Raw genomic sequence first — 21,012 nt, forward strand, 5'->3', positions numbered from 1 at the left:
AATGCCGTTCACCGCAGGCTCATACAATATGGCGAAAGAGACGAATCTGGTTGAATTTCAAGGAAAAAGAGTGCTTGTGACGGGAGGAGGGGGCTATTTTGGTCTCAAGTTGGGAAAAGCGCTGAAGAGAAAAGGCGCAGAAGTGGTTTTATTTGATATTTTTTGGCCGTTGGATAAAACAGCGTACAAGCAGTTACAGTGTGTCCAGGTTCGTACAGTCATATAAGCTTAAAAGACTTGCCCGGTGTTACGTAAGTGTTTACAGGAACGCTGGCAAAATTAGTTCAAATTTAGTTTCTAGAATGCTCATGAAAAAACAGACCGCTGTGGGGAAAGATACTATAGCTAGGAACTTTTTCTGAGTCAGTACGCGTGAGATTTTTTCGTCCTCACCAATGAATCATGTCTGAAGATAATCTGCAAAAAAGTAGTCCAAAAGTTTCTAAAGAAAAATCAGACTATATTTAAACATTCTTAGGGATGGAATGAAAACCGAAAACAGGAGATACTGTGGTACCAGGCAGAATTATTTAAAATTCATTTAGCATTCTGAAGCCTACCATTTCCTTTTGACAATTTTTAGACCTTTTTGGCAGCTTTCTAATGCACATATCAATGTTAAGCCGCTGGGGGGGGGGGGGGGGGCGGTATAGGACGGGGATTTGACAGCAATATTTTCTGCCCATAGTGCGGACTTTTGACGGTATTAATAGACTTTCTTACAATACTTTATTGGAGTTTAGTGACTTTTGAACATCCACAAATGCGCTGGGGTTGTGCATTTGAACAGAAAATCTTAGCTGAGTCAAATGCCCTGCCTATGCCCAGCTCCCCCCCCCTCCTGCAGCAGCTTAACATTGATAGGTGCAAAATGGTCTCTTTTGACTGATAATAAATCCTAAGAATGTTTGTGTGTGTGGAATGTGAGGGGAGAGTGGAGTCAATGTGGTAGTTGTTAGATTTCTTACCAGGGGCAAATGTTGCATGTCAACTGTGGACTGGTTCTTTGAAGAATTTTTAAATTATTGGTTAAAATGTAATGAAAACCCTCAGAGAGTCAGAAAGCTGCTTAACAAAAAGCCCTGGGTAGGAAAAGAAAAAAACTAATTACCATAAATATTAATTCATCTTTCAGTGATGCAAAACAGGGGATTTCCAGAGATCTTAATTGATTCTAAAATGAATGGATAAGGAATGAAAATTAGGTACATCTTCAACAGGAAGGCTTTTGCTCTCCTCCCTTCACTCCACCTAAAAAAAGCTATTGAACATCTAAAATCAGGCTCTTATAAGGAAAGGTTAAAACAGGAATGACCTGGGAATTGACTCTTATTTGATCCAAGGATTCAAAGTTTTGAATGTTTTACTTAGGGTGACATAACCAGGAAAGAAGATGTGGAAAAGATATTCAGTGGTCAACATCTTGATGCAGTGTTCCACAGTGCATCATATGGAATGTCTGGAAGAGAACAAGTTAGTTATTTTGCTATATAATCTTACTTGAAAATTGGGCTGAATTTATAAATTATAAACTAACTTACAAGGGAAAAGATTGTCAATGAGAAATTAAAGGCCTAGTAATTAAAGCATTTAAAAAACCTGCCACCTAGAGTCAGTCAGATAATTTGACCAAATTAGTGTATGTTCCATCCAAGAACAGGATGTAAAAATTCATTTATCGGAAATTTCTTTTTGTTCTTTAACTTGTTTTAGCCTAAGGCTTTTTCTCTTGTTGGAGGTATGATGTATGATTAGGCCACCAGACAGCCTATTGTATTGTGTTCTTTTACAAGGCACTTTACTCTCACAGTGCCTCTCTCCACCTAGGTGTATAAATAGGCGGATGGACTAGTTAGTATCCCATCTCGGGAGGAGTAGAAATAATCCTAGTCAATTACAAGTGATCACACAATAAAAACTGGAAAAAGGCCCCAGCCTAATGGGCCAGTGGGCTCAGACACAGACTTAAGCTGATTTTTTTGTGTGTTAATTCTATATGGCTCTTTGTTAAAAACTAGCCATGGCATATTGCTTGTTATATATTAAGCTCATATGCCATGGAAGGCGTGCACATTAGTGAGAACCGCCAGCCTTCTTTAAAAAAAATTCATTAATAAGACACACATAAAAATGAATTTAATGTGATTTTTAGTTAAACAAGAAGCAGATAGAGAAGGTCAATATTCTCGGAACCAAACATGTTATTGAAGGTCAGTAGGATACATACTGTATATTTATTAATAAAGAAATAAAAAAACCCACCCCAGTGCATTGTTGAGTTATACTAGAGTAAGCATGCAGGAATTTTTAAGAACTCAAGAGAAGTGCATAGAGAATCACAATGTGCAGCCGGGAGCTTCTCGCACTTCTCAAGGTTTTTTAAAAATTGCCAAGTGCTTCTAGAACTCAACAATGCATGAGGAAAAAGTTTTTTATTTATTTTATTTAATGTTAAAGAAATTTCGTGCACTCAATCTTGTGACGTAAGCCACATGCATTTTGACTCGATAAAGCATACACGTGACATAAGCCGTGTGCTTTATGGAGCTATAATGGAAATGAACTGACCAATCATAGCGTGCGTAATTCCTCCGACATTTTATAATAAAATTTTATAACCAATGCTAATTTATTTCTTTGCATAATCAATTAGTCAAATGCTAAGTTTCAAAATGATTTCTTTTGTCAGTGATGAACTTCGTGAAGGATGCTTGTGCTGTAATTTTAAAATAATATTATATGATTGATTTTATTTGCAGCCTGCTGCCAGTATAATGTGCCTCATCTAGTTTATACAAGCACTTATAATGTAGTTTTTGGTGGACAGGTTATACGAAACGGAAATGAATCTCTTCCCTACTTACCACTAGACAAGGTAAAACTTATGCTGTTGGTGTGTGAATAATTTAGTGATCTTGAACACTTATCTAAGTTACTCTGTTTTAGAATTTATTTCTCTTATCTCAAAGCAAATATAATTAACCTAACTTTTTTAAGTTTTAGTTTGAGGTTATCGAAGTGGAAGGTTAACCCTGCCCGGGGTTGTTTCCACCCAAGTGTATAAAGAGGGGAAACCCTGTGACCCAGGGGGGGGGGGTACTCTGCATGGCTTGTAAATGACGGGGATGATCGAATGGAGGCAAAACTCAGGACCCCAAAAAAATCCCAAAGTCTTTCGACATTACCTAAAAAAATCCCTGGACCAAGAAAAAACCCCCCAAAAAAATCCTGAAAATTACCCTTTAATTGCCAGGAGGGGCAATAATATAACACAAAGAAAATCATAAATCATTGAACGCTTGCGTTTGTTTATTCATCATACCATAAATATGCTAAGGCCGTGCCAAGGCACTTTAGTTTGTTTTTAATACCCAAGAAAATCCCCTTTTTAAATCAAGTCACCCCCAAAAAATACTTTCCAGATTTTCCAACCCCAAAAAATCCTGGAATCGAAATTTCAAACCCAAAAAAATCCTTCGATCATCCGCGTCATTTACAAGTTTAAGCTTTAGCTGCGAGGGTCATTTTGTTGATTTCTTACCTCCCACTACTAGAGATGTAGAACTTGTAAGGGCAACCTGACAAAATGATAGTAAAATGCAACCTGTGATGTATGCGCATCCCATCCAGAGGATAGAATTACTAATAACACTTATCTGCTGCTCTTTTTTTCTATTTTTTTTTTGTGTTCTCAAATTCTTTTTATTTTAATGATAGTATTGTAACACAGCTTTAGCTAATTTATTTTTTAAATATAATATGCTCAATAAAAGTGAAAATAATTTGAAATGTTTACTTTTAATTATTTTTTAAGCACGGTTTTAGGGTTGTCAAAATATGCCGGCAACCTGCGCATTTCACCGACTATTCTGAATACCGCGTCAGTAGGTCAGTTCTGAGTGTGTCTTATCAAGCTCTGAGTGTTTCGTAGCCCCCTACTTTTGAGATGGAACCTGTTACTCAAAAACCCACTGACAACCCTACGGTTTTGAAAGAGCTTTAATTTATAATTGTATGATTCGATTTAGTGCCCGGGGGTTTTTTTTTTGGTGGGTTTTTTGGGGGGGTTTTTTTTTTTTTATATATATATAAAAAAATAATTTATTTTTTTTTTTTAAAAAAAGTTGGATAGTTCCTTGCACTTGCCCATCTTATCTACCAGTCCATATTCTCTAACCTTTTTCTATAAAATTATTTGTGATTTTTGTCAGCATCCTGATCATTATTCCAGGACAAAGTCAATAGCTGAACAATCTGTTTTAAATGCTAATGGTTCAACACTACAAGGTACGTTTTATATAAAGCAGTGTATGTATTCTATGTCAACAATACAGGATGCCTACAATTTCTTAGCACTGTGTAAAGAATTAAAAAATTAAAGACAGAATTTTTTAGTAGTAAAATGTTATTATTTCGAACTTTGATTCCATCATCATACACCGGAAAGAATGTGTTATAACAATAATATTGAATATTTAATGAAATAATAGGTATGGAAAGAATCACTTTGCTCACTGTCCCAGCCAATCGATCAGTCATAATCGTTTCAGACAAAAAACAAAATTCAGATTATTTTGTGCAATTCTGAATAGCACTTGCCATGATCCTTTAGTGAATCATTTGGTGCAATGGAAAAGAGTGCATAAGTCAGAGTGATTATAACTAATAAAATTAATACATATAAATGATGAGTCCTGTCAAAAAAATTCCATTCCTGGACTGATATTACAGATGGGAAAACCCTCAAGACATGTGCTCTGCGACCAGCTGGTATTTATGGAGAAGGTGAATTGAGACATTTACCCAGAATAGTGGTAAGTATAATTTGATGTTTTAACTGACTTCTATAAAAACCAAAATGTCTGACAAGTAGTTTAAATATATGTGTGGACAGTGATAGCGAAAAGAAACAAAGGGAAGAAGCAAACGGGAAAAAAACAAGATAAAATTAAACCACAAATATATATATATAAATTGACTACACAGAGGATATCCTAGAGAGTCAGGGGCAGCAAGTGGGGGCAAGAAAAATTAGAAACTTTGGAGGGGACCCTCCCATCCTCCCCATGGGTGGGAGGCCTGGTGGCCTAATAGTTAGTGTGCTGGACTCCAAATCAAGCAGGCTGGAGACAAGCCCTGGCTGGGGCACTACATTGTGTTCTTGATCAAGACATTTTACTCTCATAGTGCCTCTCTTCACCCAGGTGTATAAATGTGTACTGGCAAATTTAATGCTGGGGGATAACCCTGCAATGGACTAGCATCCCATCTAGGAAGGAGTAGAAATACTTCTAGTCGCTCCATGCTATGGAAATCAGAATAACCTCTGGCCTGATGCACCACTAGGTTTGTATGTAGACTTGACCTACCCATGGCCTGAGAACTCATTGGTTAATTACTAGTGACTCAACACATTATTTAACGCCAATAGGTGCATAACTTATATATAATTACTTTTTCTTTCCTTACATTTCTAGTCGTATGTGAAAAGAGGACTTTTTGCTTTCACTTATGGTCAAGACGACGCTGTTGTTGACTTTGTTCATGTTAATAATTTGGTTGAAGCTCACATTTTGGCCGGAAAAGCTCTCATGGAGGATAATTCAATAGCTGTGAGTAGCCAGAGAATCCTGGCATAAAGTTGATTGATTAAGCTATTTAATATTCTCTCTAATAAGAAAATGATATTGAGATCCCAGTAGTCAGTTTATGGTGCTGAGAACACAGGGGAGGGGGGGGGGTATCCAGGATATTCCTTAGGAGGGAGTGCACATCCACTCAGGATTTTTCTAAGGAGGGGGTACACCGCTTAAAGGAATGGTGTAACTGACTGGTGATGTAAACAAATTTTAAGCCACAGGTCATCTCAGGGAGGGGAGCATCCCCCTGCGACCTCCCCCTAGATCTGCCTCTGGAACAAATAGTTACTGCATAAGTCTCTTAACAACTACCATAAAATTCCAGTTATAAGCCCCCCCCCCCCCCCGGTTATAGGCCCATCTACCTGGAAACAAAAAATACATCCGATTATAAGCCCCCCCCCTTCCCCCGGATTTAAGCCCCCCCCCTTTGTCAGATGATAGTACTGAACAGGGCCAAATGTTGCTTTGTTATGCGTTTTTAACTTAAAAACGTATTTCGATCAACACTCCCTTGGCCTGTTTCGGAACCTTTTTTTCCGCTTGTAAGCCCTCTTGGATATAAAACCCTCCACTTATAAGCCCACCCAAAAACCCTTGCTAATGCTACAGAAACCTTGATAAGCTTTGACAGTATGGGCTGATTTGCTTGACGGAGCCTTTACCTTTTCCGTACTGTAATTCATTCTAGCTTGCTGATCAGATAATAATTTATATTATCATAATGCAATGTTTATTGACATTATTTGCTTTTATTCACAACATAATCTTACAGGCTGGAGAAGCGTATTTCATATCTGATGACGCACCAGTCAACAATTTTGAGTTCTTCAGACCTTTAGTAAGTCAGAGCAAGTTAATTTTTGAATCTGTACATGTCAACATAATGACATAAACAAGATTCCTTTTTAGTGGGAGGCTTGGCGGCTATGACATCCATAATTTTGTATCTTAAGTAGATTTACATGGTATATGAGTTTCTTGCATGCGATACACTTATGACGGACTACAACATGACTTTAAGTGTATGTGTGTGGTAGGTTCATTTACACTCTGTGATTTTTGTCGGAATTATGGCATAAGCGTGTCGCATGCAGTATTCGTAGGCAAAATTATACTATCTAGTTCGCCCATTACAAACCAAGTGTATGGGGCTGTACTAAAAGAGTGCTGGCCCAAGGTCTTGAGAGAACTGGAATCCATTGGAATAAACACAGAGGTCTGATCTGTACTGAAAAGTCCAAGGACCAATACAGTAAACACCCGCGTATAAGAACCTACAATTTTCTAAGTTTGGCAAAATAGGTTCTTGTATTTGGGGGTAGTTATTGGTAATTTAGGCTAAGTAGGTTCTTAATAAGGTTCTTAATTTCTAAGGAGGAGCCATGTTTTTGATTGTAGGAGAAGAAAATAAATGGGTTTGGTCCTTCATTATGCAGCATTTATTCATAACTGTATTGCTTCAAGCCTCATGCAAGGTCCAAAGAAGACAATATTACAGTCTATGTGAATCTGTCTTTTCTTTATTTGTAAATACAGTTTGAGATGTTCTGTTAAAAATGTTCATAAAAAAAATTTCTATAACCCACATATAAGAACCTGCTGAAATTTGCTTGGCTAAAGAGGTTCTTATATTTTGGGGTATTAAAATGGCAAATTTCTGCCAGCAGGTTCTTAAACCACTAGGTTCTTACACGCGGGTGTTTACTGTATTCTCTCAGTAATGCTCCTGAGAAATCTTGGTGATTGAAAAAGAGCTTAGAGACTAGGTCAATACAGTACATAAACAGTTAATGCAAAAACAATGCAAAGTTGTCTTACTCTTGTAATAATATTTAATGGATATTGCATTGGGCTCAAGAACCAGGGTTTGAGACAGCAATGGCTGAGTACCCAGGCTGACCTAAGTTGAGGAAAGTGGGAAAGAAATTAGGTGGCAAGTGAGGCGCGAGGGGACAGTAGTAGTGTAGCAGCTCCCGGGGGGGGGGAGGGGGGGGCTACTTGAAAAGGTTTGATACGGGGAGGCTCCACCCCAAGCTCTTACCCCTTACCCTTTTATATACCATTTTGACAGAAAAAGTACCCCTTTCGTATACCTTTTATTAAAAAAAGGTAGCCCCTTCACATACCTAAATGACATGACATATACCTTACACAGAAAGTCTTATTCTCATTTTTATGTAGTGTTTAATTTTAATAAATCAAAATGATACAGCCATAAGATGCGTCTGTTCGAAATATTTTTATTAAAGACCCCTTTAAATACCTAATTGACAGATTTCCCTACCCTTTCACATACCTAATCTTGTGAAATTCCTACCCTTTTATATACCTGAAGCGCGAAAAAGGTACCCCTTTCGGGCGGAGCCTCCCCGTATAGGCCATTATAGGGAGTGCCCCCCCCCCCCCGGGAGCAGCTCTATTAAGCTTGTTATTCTACTGGCCCTCAAGTGTAGCAATTGCTACTGTTTTGGGGACTAGGAGCAATGTTCCTGTTTTTTGTTCCATAATTTATTCCCTCTAAGGGTGGCAAGCCAATTCATCTGAGATCTCGCTGCTACTGGACCTGAAGGGAAGTGGACCTCATTTCCTTCCCCTTTACTCGCTTACTGGCTTTTCTTCCCATATGTTCTCTTGGCACTATCCCCAACTGGATAGTCTGTGAACTACCTCAAGAAATCAAGTAGAGATGCAAATTTATAAGGGTGGCTAACCCACTATAATAAATTAGGTTTATGGTATAGGATGGGAATTTATGATGTTTCAATGACAGCAGCTTTTCTTATTTTGCCCTGATAGGTTGAAGGTTTGGGATACACCTTTCCCAAATTAAAGTTACCAATCACTTTTATCTATATGGTTGGTAAGTTATATATTAGATTCCAATCTTACCATTACACTGTTTGACTAATGTATTTTTAAATAATTTATGCACTGACTTTTTTCATGATAATAATTTTGTGAGAAGCAAGTTGGCCTAATGGGTACCTATTGACTGGACTCAGGTCGAGTGGTCCAGGTTCTAGCTCTGGTCAGTACCACTGTGTTCTGTTCTTGGGCAAGACACTTCACATTGGGTCCGGATAATCTGTGAGCTATGCAAGCCATTTCGGTTAGCCTAAATAGCACATTGTAGCCTAAGCACGGCGCCGGAGCCACAGAGCGGAGCGAGGCCAGAGAAGGGAGCGGCGCATGCGCGAGATGTGAGCCATGCAAGCCTTCAGGTTAGCTAAAATAACACATCGGCTAGCCTACATATCACTCCGGTTAGCCTAAATAGTACTCTGGTTAGCCTACAGTTAGCTTAGGTAGCTTGCGGTTAGCCTTTTATTGGGATTAGAGATTTCTGGCTTGCATGGCTTGCATGTCTTGCGAGTAATGCGAGCCATGCAAGCCATTCAGGTTAGCCTAAATAACACATTGGTTAGCCTACATATCACTCCGGTTAGCCTAAATAGTACTCTGGTTAGCCTACAGTTAGCTTAGGTAGCTTGCAGTTAGCCTTTTATTGAGATTAGGGATTTCTGGCTTGCATGGCTCGCATGTCTTGCGAGTAATGCGAGCCATGCAAGCCATTTAGGTTAGCTAAAATAACACATTGGTTAGCCTACATATCACTCCGATTTGCCTAAACAGTACTCTGGTTCAGCCTACAGTTAGTTTAGGTAGCTTGTGGTTAGCCTTTTATTGGGATTAGGGATTTCTGGCTTGCATGGCTCGCATGTCTTGCGAGTCATGCAAGCCATGCAAGCCATTCAGTTTAGCTTAAATGACACATTGGTTAGCCTACATATCACTCCGGTTTGCCTAAACAGTACTCTGGTTCAGCCTACAGTTAGTTTAGGTAGCTTGTGGTTAGCCTTTTTGGGGGATTTGGGATTTCTGGCTCGCATGGCTCGCTGGCTCACATTTTATCCTAACTCCTTCACATTCATAGTACTTCTCTCCACTCAGGTGTATAAATGGGGTACTGGCTTTATTTACCGTTTGGGGGGGCAATGGACTATCATCCCATCAATGGAGAGAATAGAACTACTCCTAGTTGCTTCATGCTACAAACTGGGATAAGCTCCAGCCTGATGGGCAACTAGGCCGAAATGCAGACTTTACTCTTGTTTGTGATCAAATCAATCCTTGTAAATTTAACAGTGCATTAACGTTAGCCTGGTAGTCTCTTTTAAAGTAATAATTTGTTTCATTACATTGTTAAGTTGTAATCATTGAATTTCTTTTTCAGCCTTTATAACAGAGTTAGTCCACTCAGTGGTTGGGAAATATATTTTTAACTTTCAGCCATTCCTTACAAGAACAGAGGTAATGACATGGTTTGACATCGTGATATGAATTACAGCGTATGAAAGGATGCACATAAACAACTTAAAAATATGGATGAATCAAAACTGACCAATTTCTATTGACAAATTTTACATGGGTTTAACAGCCAATAACATCACAGTAAAACTAACCAATCACCTTCACTGAACTAGACAGTGAAACCCTGTTAATACAGACACCAAGGGGACAGGCCAAATTGTCTGTATTAACGGGGTGTCTGTATTAAGCAGGGTAGAAAGTAAAGGCAAACGTTTGCCTTTGACTTTTGTGTGATAAAACATGTATCGGTATTTTTTTCTGAAACCCCGCTTAATACAGACACCCCGTTTATACAATTTGGCCTGTCCCCTTGGTGTCCGTATTATCGGGGTTCCTCTACGTATATGTCTAGTTCAGTGAATAATTGGCAACAAAACGTTGTTTAATTGGACTGTAACTGTAACAAACTAGTTTTTACGAAAGCCTTATGATCTAGTTAGACACTCGAACTAAACTTAACAGTGGAATTATTTGAAAATACGACACTTTACTATATGCAAGAAATAAATTAACACATTTCAAAAGCAACAGAAACTTTTCTAAAAAGTTTCCTTATTTGTTAATGAAACTCTGACCATAACCTCAACAAACTCATTTGGAAAAAAAAAACGGTAACTTTACTTTGCATCAACTATGTTTGCATGGAGGCTTTTAGCTTGTGCATAGTTACCAGTCCCCCCTACTAACTATGGCTTGCGACACAACCAGACGGACTAAAGATTCATCAAAACCTTTGCAGTCACGCTATTAAGATATTTTTATAATAAAATTGTTTTAACTCGTCAATTTCTGATATTTTTTGAACAAGGTCCAATATCTTCAAGTTAGCAAATAATCGCAACAATGAAGCTGACAGTGCGCAGATAAGCAGTGTCTGTAAAGCGGGGTTGACGATGTATGACTGAGTTGGTCACTAATTGGGACACGAAAAAGTGTGCGTTGTCCGTATTAAGCGGGTTAACTTAAAAAGAAAATGCATGAGGTTTTCGTTGGGACCAACAAAATTGTCTGTAATACCGGGGTGTCTGTATTAAGCAGGTGTACGTAGAGCGGGGTTTGACTGTAACACCATCAACTTTTCACTTGATTTTGAAGATGACTTCCCTTCAGGTTGTTGAAATATCAGTATTACCAATGACAGTGCTTTTCAGAACTTCTCTCACCCAGATTATTGCACTGTACAGACTACTTTTTACTTCTTTCACAAATTAATCCCTATAGTTTACAGTTTCTATTACACCTTACCAGACAAGAGGCCTAGGGCAGGGTTGAACCCTTGTTAGGACCTCTCTTAACTTAGCCCATTTAAAAGAGGGTCTGATCAACATTCTGGTAATATTGGAACTAGTTTATTCTGTCAAGGATTACAATTTTCGCGTGCAAGTTGCTGGGAGGTGAATAGTTAACAATTATCCTGCAAAGTCGCGCGGAATTTCGCCTGTTTCTTAGCCGGCGGGGCCGTGGGCCGGGTTGGCTAAAATCAAAAGATTTTCCCGAAAGTTGAAGAAGAATATTTTTTTTTTTTTTAAAAAATTTATAAAAAAAAAATTTTTTTAAAAAAAAAAAATTATTTAACCCTTTTAATATTTTGAAAAATTTGCAAACATAATCAAGGATTTTTTTTACGGATAAAAATATGTTAAATTTTACCAAAAGGGCCGCCCCCCCAAAAACAAAGGATATTCGGAGTTTGAGTAGCCAATCAAAAGCGCTATCCACTGTTTTAGTATATACTAAATTATAGTATTATATTAATATTTACTCTTCGATAGGTGTACAAGACAGCAGTAACACATTACTTTAGTATGAAGAAAGCCCGCAATCATCTTGGCTACAATCCTCAGAAATATTCACTCAGTGGAGTAATAAAACATTTCAAAAAGAATGGCCATGGAAGACAGAAGCAGCCATCTCGTCTTGTTTATCATTTAGTTAATATTGTTATAGGAATTGTGTTTGCTTGTCTACTTCTGGCTTGGCTGCCTAGAGTAGATACCTATCAAATTAGTCATGTCTAGAGCAGTACTTATTGTGTGTGTTCTTCTAAAGAAAGGAGGCAATCACCTATTCTTCCATATGGCAAAACCAACATATTTATGATAATAAAGTCTTGAGTAGATGCAGTCTGTGAAAGCCTTTAATAATTATTTGGTATTTTTATCTTCTCAGAAATTATACTCTATATGGGATCACCATGAACGGTTTTAAAGGGAACCTCGGCTGTAAAACAGTTCTGGCCAAAATAAAAGGTTAACAACAGTGTAAAATCAATTTGGTTGTTAAAAGTCGCAAATTCGTTTTTTCATTCGAATACTGGGTTTTTATTTGTCAGTTTTTGACTTTTAAAATTTCCCGCGCGCCGCCATTTTGGATTTTATGACGTCACTGCGTTGCCGTTATTGTAAGGAAGCAGAGGTTCTTTTGTGTGAAACAATTGGGCAACGCACTGACGTCATAAATTCCAAAATGGCGTCGCGCAGGAAATTCAAAAGCCGTATCTTTCTCGTCATTAAATGCCTATTTCTCCCTTGTCCGGTAAAATTTGAAATTTACGCAACATCTCAAACGACTCAGTGTCAACGTGCTTCAAGAGCAGAGGTTCCCTTTAAAAGGTCCCGCAGGACCTTTTCTCTCCAATACATTTTATGGACTCAATGTTTAAAATTCAAAGATTTGAAGTTTTGGTAGACAACACCTGTTGTAGGAAATGCTGCGTGGCCTACTGGTTAGCGCATGACTACTGGACTCCTGATCAAGCAGTCTGGGGTCGAGCCCTGTCCAGGGTTATTGTGTTGCCCTACGTGCCAATGGGCATTAAAGTAATGTTTAATAAATGAGCAGCAGTGTTTTATCAAGTTTAAAACACGAGGCACAGCCGAGTGTTTTAGACTTGATAAAACACGAGCTGCGAATTTATTGAACGGCTTAAAAATCTTCTGATGTTGATAAACTCATTCTTGCACTAATATTTAGATTTGGGGTTATTTTGGGCTAGAAAATTGGACGTAAAGTTTAGCCGTGTCTTTATCAGATATAAAGACACTCATTAAACATTAAATTCTTTTGTATTTTCTTTATAAATTATTAATGAGTTTTTTAAGTAGATAAAATATGAGCGGCCGATCTGTATGGCCGTTTACAATGGCGAGCCATTGTAAACGGCCATACAGATCGGACGCGAATATTTTATTCTACTTGTGAAATGAAAACAATAAATTGAATGCAAAGTATTGTTATGCGAATCAGTACAGATCTGTATAAAAAGTTAATGAATACTAATTAGCTGAGCAGGAGTTTGTATCAAAAGTTAATTCTATTTGATTTGTATTGGGGTTTACAGTTGTGTACATGTGATCTGAATATGGTACTGGGATTGGTTTGCACCCTCATGAATAATTAATGAATTTTACAAGTTCTTGGGTAAGATTAGTCCAGTCCCTGAACAACTGCCCCTTCCGCGCGCCCTTTATGGGGTTGAACCAGACGTGCAAAGAGAGAGTCCAGGATAACTTGCATGTGCATGCCCAAAACAGAGCAATCAGAAGCGAGGAATGTGGCGTCACTTGCTTGAGACGCGCGCGCTGGTTAGAATTGCTTGCTTAAATGACGAATTCAACTACACGACCAAGCGCGCGAATAAATGCAAGAAAAAATGTGCTAAATTGCATCCAAAAACCAATTCTAAAAACAGCTACAATATACTAAACAGCTACAAAATACTAGGGATAGTTGACGGACATAGCCTGCGAATACAGCCGCCTCTCATTTCACGTCCCGCAACTCTTCGTTGCGGGACGTGAAATGAGAGGCGGCTGTATTCGCAGGCTATGACGGACAGTGATTTGTTGTTTTGGCCGTTAGCTTTTAGTAGTTGCTGACTGGCAAGCTAGGCTTTTTTATAATTATTCAGGTGATCCTGCTTTAGTACACGCTTGCATAGTTGAACTCGTCATCTGTGCGCACGTATTTCAAAAGTGCTGCCAAATATGGTTCTTTCCCCAAATTAGGGGGAAAAACTAGCGCATGTGCACACAAGTTACCCGCGACTCTTTTTTTCGCACGGAAGGGAGTTCAGGGACTGGACAAATCTTACCCAAGAACACAACACAATAACCCTGGACAAGGCTTATTAATTGATAACAACCATTTATTATCAATAATGAATAAAATAAAAGCAAATTTTGTGCATGAATTGCCTCCTTTAATTTGATCAGTCTTGTTATGGTCTGTACATTGTTTTGTTATCAGTAAAAAGTCGGGAAATTTTAATTTATTTTCTTCCAGGTATATGAGTGTCTCAAATTTGAATAAATAAACTGAAATAGCTGAAATAATCAGTCCAGGTGGTCTTCATAGATTGTCTCTAGCTTTCTTTTGATTTTTACAACAAAAAATGCAGTTTTCTTATTGCATGTTTGTTTGCTTCTGATTTAACAATCCAAAAGGACAAAGAGGCATGGCTTGTAGCTGGTGAAATATTTTTATTTGGCTAGAAATACAGATACATTTTTAAAACAATGATAAAGACTACCAATTGAATATCACATAGTTCACATAGATGAACTCTTTTCTCCTTTTTCTCATTATCACTGTATTACAGCTAGGAGATTATTTTGATGCCCAGGTTTTGATGCTTCTCTTTTCCTAGTCATTCAAACAGATTTGTCTGTTACTGTGAGTGTAAAGCCCCGGCTAAACGATGAAACATTTTCATCCAACATCGTGTTGGAAGAGCATGTTTGACCGTTTAGCCGCCTCTTAACATTTTGCTTCATGTGCAAATGTTTGATCGTTTAGCCACCTCTGCAAACAAAGTAAGCCTAAGCAGGAAAAAGCAACCAATCAGAAACCAAATAAATGTGACATAGCGCCATAATTTCAGCGGTAATATGCACAAGGCGTTATGTGGGCTCACTTTGGTAGATGTTTGATCAAACAGTGTTTGCTCGTTTAGCCACCCCATGTTGTGTAAGACAAACATGATGTTGGACGAAAATGTTTGGTCGTTTAGCCGAGGCTTAAGAAGTTGTCCATTTTTGTTGCATGAAGGCACACAAATTATTCATCATTTTCCAATTTTCTTGAAAGCTAGTGGTCTTTTCATGTACCACACTGTATTAGTTGGTTTTCTTCTTAGATTAACAGACAAGTAGAAAGGGGAGTCAGGCTTGTTCATATCTTCTGGCCGGTGACTCCAAAATTCTTTGTAGAGATTTACTGGGCATTGGTAGGTATCCGTGCTGGTTTTTGCTACGGGCTGAAATACCTGGCGAGGCTTTGGACTGGATTCAGATTTCAAGACAAGCCTTTCATTTCCTTTCGTGGAGTCTTTTTCCAGGGTAATGTCACCCCATTTGAGTCTTTGACTTTCAATTCTGCGGAAACCAAACAGCTGGCCAAGATGCCACCAAACATTACTTTGTAATGTGGTTGCAGCATCATCATTGCTTTCTAACCTCCTTCTTTTACTTGGCAAGTCTTCTGTTTGTTTTGGAGCAAGAAGCGATCGTTTACCCTTCCTATGGGTGACCCTTTCATCTGAGTTCTGGACTTTTTGTGACAGTCGCTTAATGTTCTCCTTGTTGGACCCTGAAGACAATAACAATGTTTTAAATCTATAATTTTTTAATAATTTATTCTTGTTCTGACATTAAGCAATTTATTCTTGTTATATTATGACATAAACCATCAGGAGTTGAAATCGTTTTAGCTTGAAATGCTTTGAGTTGTATGTTGAAAAATTTTTGACTAGGCTATTTCTGTCAGATCCCATGTGGTCTATATGACGACATGCCACTGGATATGGCATAGTGTTTGACCCTGAACAGGGCATATAATTATAAACTAATCTATCCTAATCAGGGTCTGAACCTGTCCTAGACAGGATGTAGCTGCAGGACTGTTAAAGGTAATGGCCGTGTGATTGAAACGTGATTCTATAGAGTACAAATCATGTTCCAACTAAGGTGTGAACAGCCAAAAACCTGCAGAATTATGTGCAGGATATGACTTAAATCCTGCAAATGTGCAATTTTCAATTTTGGGGCTCATGGATTTAGCATGTTAATGTTTTCTTTGAGGGTAGGGCATTAAAACTTTCTATTTTCCTAAACAGGGTCAGGGTTTGAAACCTCCAACAGCACCCCTATACCTAAACATTGGACAAGTACCCACCCCATGGTAATATACTTAATGGCTGAATGCCCTTACACTACAAATAGCCCTACATACATGTACCCCTACACAGTCAGGGCTTATTTTTGAAAGGATATTTGCATTTGATGTTTCAGGGGCTTATTATAACATTCTGGCACTAGGCTGCATGGCTGGTGGGTATTGTTGGGGTTAACGGGCAGACAAGCAAGTTGTGAAGCCATGAGGGGTCTAGGCCCTTACAAAACCGCAACAAAACCGCCAGCTGCACAGGCTACTCGATCGCCAGAGTGCCAGGATTAAAAATTCATTGTGTCTAGATACCCGGCAGCCGGGAAGTGTTTTCAAAATACTACATACCCGGCAGACTGAAATTATTCTAGAATTTCCACGGAAAAACCAATCCAATCCTCCTCAAAACTATAGATCTTTGCTTAGAAATGCCAAGCGATTTCAATTATAGTTTTGGCTTTGTGTTTGAGGAAATTTTCGAGCTTGGGCATACTACAAAATCTTGATTCTTCGACACTTAGAAAAAATTCGTACTCTGACTCCGGTGTCAACTCTTATAGAATAATTTCTACAAAAACTGAAGTTGAAACCCTGCGAGAGTATTCGATATTTGCTGAGAAATGCGAAGCGATTCTAAATAATGTTTTGCTTTTGTTGTGGACGAATTCAGTCTTGGCTTCGGCGTACTATAAAATCCTCGACTCACGGGCACGGTTGTTCAAAAGACTAGATACCCGGCAGTCAAAAATTCATGAATAATCAATACATTCAATATCCACAAAAATGATCATTGAAACCTAGCTCCCGAGAGTATTTCAGTATTTCAATTTTCGGTCGGAAATACCAAGCGAGTTTTTACAATGTCAGTTTGGTTTTGCACAAATTGTACGAACTTTATGTGACTCACGGGCACGATTTTTCAAAGACTACATACCCGGCAGTCAAAAATGCTTCCCGTTTTTCCATCAAAATTTCCATTTGAACCTGCTGAGATGTCGGTGTAGAAATACCAAGCGATTTTCCAACTTAAGGCCTCAACAATTGCCTCGGCAAAGTAGTACAAAATAGCTACAAAACGCTTGAGCGTTCGGTGACGAAAGTCCGCCACCGATGTAACTTCCGGTGTGACACTTTAGTGGCGTGACAAAGGTAAAAACTCGACATTGTAAAAACTCGCTTGGTATTTCCGACCGAAAATTGAAATACTGAAATACTCTCGGGAGCTAGGTTTCAATGATCATTTTTGTGGATATTGAATGTATTGATTATTCATGAATTTTTGACTGCCGGGTATCTAGTCTTTTGAACAACCGTGCCCGTGAGTCGAGGATTTTATAGTACGCCGAAGCCAAGACTGAATTCGTCCACAACAAAAGCAAAACATTATTTAGAATCGCTTCGCATTTCTCAGCAAATATCGAATACTCTCGCAGGGTTTCAACTTCAGTTTTTGTAGAAATTATTCTATAAGAGTTGACACCGGAGTCAGAGTACGATTTTTTCTAAGTGTCGAAGAATCAAGATTTTGTAGTATGCCCAAGCTCGAAAATTTCTTCAAACACAAAGCCAAAACTATAATTGAAATCGCTTGGCATTTCTAAGCAAAGATCTATAGTTTTGAGGAGGATTGGATTGGTTTTTCCGTGGAAATTCTAGAATAATTTCAGACTGCCGGGTATGTAGTATTTTGAAAACACTTCCCGGCTGCCGGGTATCTAGACACAATGTTAAAAATTTGCGGTATGAAACCAAAAACTTTGCTTAGCAAAATGGAGCATGAATCCCCAATGATTAGGTTACTCAACAAACCTTCAAGAAGAACCTCAATCATCAGTTTAAATCTGCCACATTCGGTTTTCCAAGGGTAAGCCTTTCTGTAGTTCTCTCGGAAACGGATGGCATTGTCAGATCTGTCTTTAGGGAGTTGCTGGGACAACTGCTGGAGTCTTCTTGCCCATTCCTCTGGGTCTTGATTTGCAACAATCACAGAAGCTCCGCCTTCCACCTCCTGAAGAGCTGTAGAGATTCCAGAATGCTTGGATATAAGAACTGGAACTCCGGCAGAAATGGCTTCTAGGGCGACCAAGCCAAACCCTTCAGCGCGAGATGGCAGAGCAACTACATCAGCTTCACGGAACATCCCCTTCAGTTCTTCTTGATCACAATAACGACGGATTGTAAGCTGCTCGCGTGTAATCTGTGTTTTCTTTAGAAACCATTTTTCTATTTTCCTTTGTTCACCAGGTGGTGAGCCAACAACCGTTAGCTTAAAACTCTCTCCGAGAGAAGCTATTGCTTTCCCAATGATATCGTAACCTTTAACATAGAGATCCTCGAAGGTTACCCTGCCAAACAAGAATACACTAAATTCATGTTCATCCACTGAGCTTAACTCAGGAAAATGGCGCACGGATTGATTGGAAAAACTGTCAAAAATTCCAGGGGTGAGAACCTGTATATTGATATGTCGAAGACAGTTTCTGTACTTGGATTGCAGCCTGGGTCCCACGCCAACAACCTTATCAGCCTCTTTGCACAGCTCTTTTTCAAGTCTGTGCTTCTTTTCATTCTCATCAATGGTATCTTGCGTCAACTGTTCTGACTTTTTGTACTTTCCTAGATCTTCACAAAATACGTGAACGAATTGTATCCACATACAACCTGTTTGTTTCCTGATAAAATGGGCTGGAACACCAAACTTCCTTCCATGGCCTACAACAATGTCAAGATGTGGAAGTGGCGGCGGTATCTTTAAACAATCTAGGCGGTCAGTAGAACCAGGAATACTCTCAGCAGTGATTAAATTCACTCCATGATGTCTGGCATCTTCTCTGTCCAGTTCATCGCTTTGCGATACATAACAGTGGACGTTCATGCTTTCACTTAATGTTTTGTCAAGTGAACAGCAAGTTCTCTGTTGAAAGTGGACAAACCACCCTTTGAAGATTTCCACTCGTCGCAGAGAAATAGCACATTGACATGCTCAGGTTTACGGTCTGTCCCTCGACGTATACTTGTTGTTTGACCAGAGTTCATCATGCAAATGTTTTTCGTATGCACCTGTGTAATATTCTCAGTTCTTTCGCTTGTTTTCACGTAGGAAAAAGGCCCTTTCTGAACTGAAAACTACTCGCAAGGTTCTCGAAAGGAGCTCGCAAGGTCGAAAAGAATAACAAAATTCCCTCCAATATGAGAGATTGGCGCCTATTGGTTCACGGACATCTGACGTCAGAGATTAACCATATACTCATGCGCCGTTGTCCATATTTGGTTGGAGCGCGGGCTCATTTTTCCGAAATCGAGCCTAGATTCTTCTCCTAGTGAGGCAAATCAACGTTAATTTTTTTTTTCGCTTGCCTGAATTTTAGCCTGCGAATACGGCCGCCTCTCATTCGCGTCCCGCAACGAAGAGCGAATGAGAGGCGGCTGTATTCGCAGGCTAGCCTGAATTTCAGCTAGCAGCCGTCTTCTACTCCCAGGGGGGGGGGGGGGGTACTCCGGGATCAAAGTGACGGGGATGATCGAATGGAGGCAAAACTCAGGACCCAAAAAATCCGTAAGTCTCCCGACATTACCCAAAAAAATCCCTGGACCAAAAAAACGCCCAAAAAATCCCTAGTCAAATTACCCCTAACATTGATTTTAATACCCCAAAAAATCCCCTATTTAAATCAAGTCACCAAAAAAAATACCTGTCAAATTCTCCTACCCAAAAAAATCCCGGAATCGAAAATTTCGACCCGAAAACATCCCCGTCACTTGGATCCCGGAGTACCCCCCCCCCCCCCCCTGGGCTTCTACTACAGAAAACGTCTGGCTATTCTTCTCGTGCAAAATTTGACAAAAACGGAGACTATTAATGAAAAAAATTAACAATTATACTAGTAATACGTGACTCGCAGGGCCTCGTCTTTCAGTGGCGGAGAATTTTTTAATTAATTAATTTTTGCGTTGAATAGGGGAATGGGGCTATCTTGGCCAAAAGCTGCATTTAGAAGTAGCAGACCCGTGTTTTAACGGTTTTCCCCCCAACGTTTCTAGGTCCATTCATACTCGTGTGGATAATCATGACATTTGCATGATATCTTACAGTGGTGGCGGATCATGAAGTGCTCAAAAATCATAGGGTGGGAAGATGGGTCCTTTCTCAAGGCTTCAACAATCAGTTTACTGGACTGAAATAAACACTTGTGTGGTACAAGAACTCCTGTGCCAGGTAAGGGACCAGTCATTATTTAGAGGGTGGGAGGGCTGTTACAAATGGGGGGAGGGTTGGGAGAATTTGAACATACCCTCCTTCCCCTCCTTTGAATAATGACCAGTCCCTAACACGGCCAAATCAATTCCCTATTTATAACGGGAGAGATTTACCGTAGCAACTGCATTCAAGATGCGTGGAACATCTAAGGGCTAGAAAGAATACCTCCCCATGACTGGCACATCCCCACAAACCAGCCATGAGCCCTTTTAGGATCAGCCGCAGACAGATGAAAAAGAGGGGAGGGTGGGAGCGGAAGAAGCTTTACTCAAGATTGAAGACAATGTTATAAGAACTCGAAAACCACACTATTCTATAGGACCACACTGTTTATCATTGCCATGTTATCCAAGCCTGCACTGGCGAGTTAAACTGCAGACCTTCTGGATGGGCCACTGACCAGAAAATGACCTCTAAGTTCATTATTAAAGAAATAACCAATCACAGCGTGCACAATTCCTCAACCATTATATAAACAGAAATAATTAATTCAATTAAAATCTGTTGGCTCATTTGTGACTTTGATTAGACCTGGATAGTTTTAGTTACTTTTTCTTTTTTTCTTTTTTTTTTTTT

The 21,012-nt window shown here is 39.2% G+C and overlaps 1 protein-coding gene and 1 pseudogene across 3 annotated transcripts; one reads left to right on the forward strand and one right to left on the reverse strand.

Moving 5' to 3' along the window:
• Nucleotides 1–16: 16 nt before the first annotated feature.
• On the forward strand, nt 17–14,201 carry LOC144632287 (short-chain dehydrogenase/reductase family 42E member 1-like). 2 transcript variants are annotated; one of them, XR_013566879.1, is made up of 12 exons: nt 17–208; nt 1,372–1,473; nt 2,153–2,210; nt 2,760–2,875; nt 4,212–4,287; nt 4,732–4,814; nt 5,478–5,612; nt 6,415–6,480; nt 8,439–8,502; nt 9,877–9,953; nt 11,786–13,425; nt 13,509–14,201. XR_013566879.1 is itself a non-coding variant. In XM_078490903.1 (11 exons), exons 1-11 carry the CDS (start codon nt 29–31, stop codon nt 12,029–12,031), a joined length of 1,203 nt encoding a protein of 400 aa, XP_078347029.1. In that variant the 5' UTR covers nt 17–28; the 3' UTR covers nt 12,032–14,201. The 2 variants fall into 2 exon arrangements, 1 of the variants encoding a protein (XP_078347029.1); XM_078490903.1 differs by having other exon boundaries at nt 11,786–14,201.
• A 459-nt stretch (nt 14,202–14,660) lies between these two features.
• On the reverse strand, nt 14,661–19,245 carry LOC144632269 (uncharacterized; annotated as a pseudogene). The gene is made up of 2 exons (XR_013566875.1): nt 17,988–19,245; nt 14,661–15,602 (listed from the first exon to the last, which is right to left on the reverse strand). The product of XR_013566875.1 is annotated as an uncharacterized LOC144632269 (transcript).
• Between the last annotated feature and the right edge of the window lie 1,767 nt (nt 19,246–21,012).

This window comes from Oculina patagonica, chromosome 12 (assembly GCF_052425735.1).
Source record: "Oculina patagonica isolate OP01 chromosome 12, crgOcupat, whole genome shotgun sequence".
In the NCBI taxonomy this organism is placed as follows: Eukaryota; Metazoa; Cnidaria; class Anthozoa; order Scleractinia; family Oculinidae; genus Oculina; species Oculina patagonica.

What these genes read in the sequence shown, in the direction of transcription:
- LOC144632287 (XM_078490903.1), top strand. Translation starts at nt 29, where the DNA reads ATGGCGAAAGAGACGAATCTGGTTGAATTTCAAGGAAAAAGAGTGCTT. An exon ending in CCTACTTACCACTAGACAAG is followed by an intron (nt 2,876 to 4,211) that starts GTAAAACTTATG and finishes GATTTTTGTCAG; the next exon opens with CATCCTGATCATTATTCCAG. An exon ending in CATTCCTTACAAGAACAGAG is followed by an intron (nt 9,954 to 11,785) that starts GTAATGACATGG and finishes ACTCTTCGATAG; the next exon opens with GTGTACAAGACAGCAGTAAC.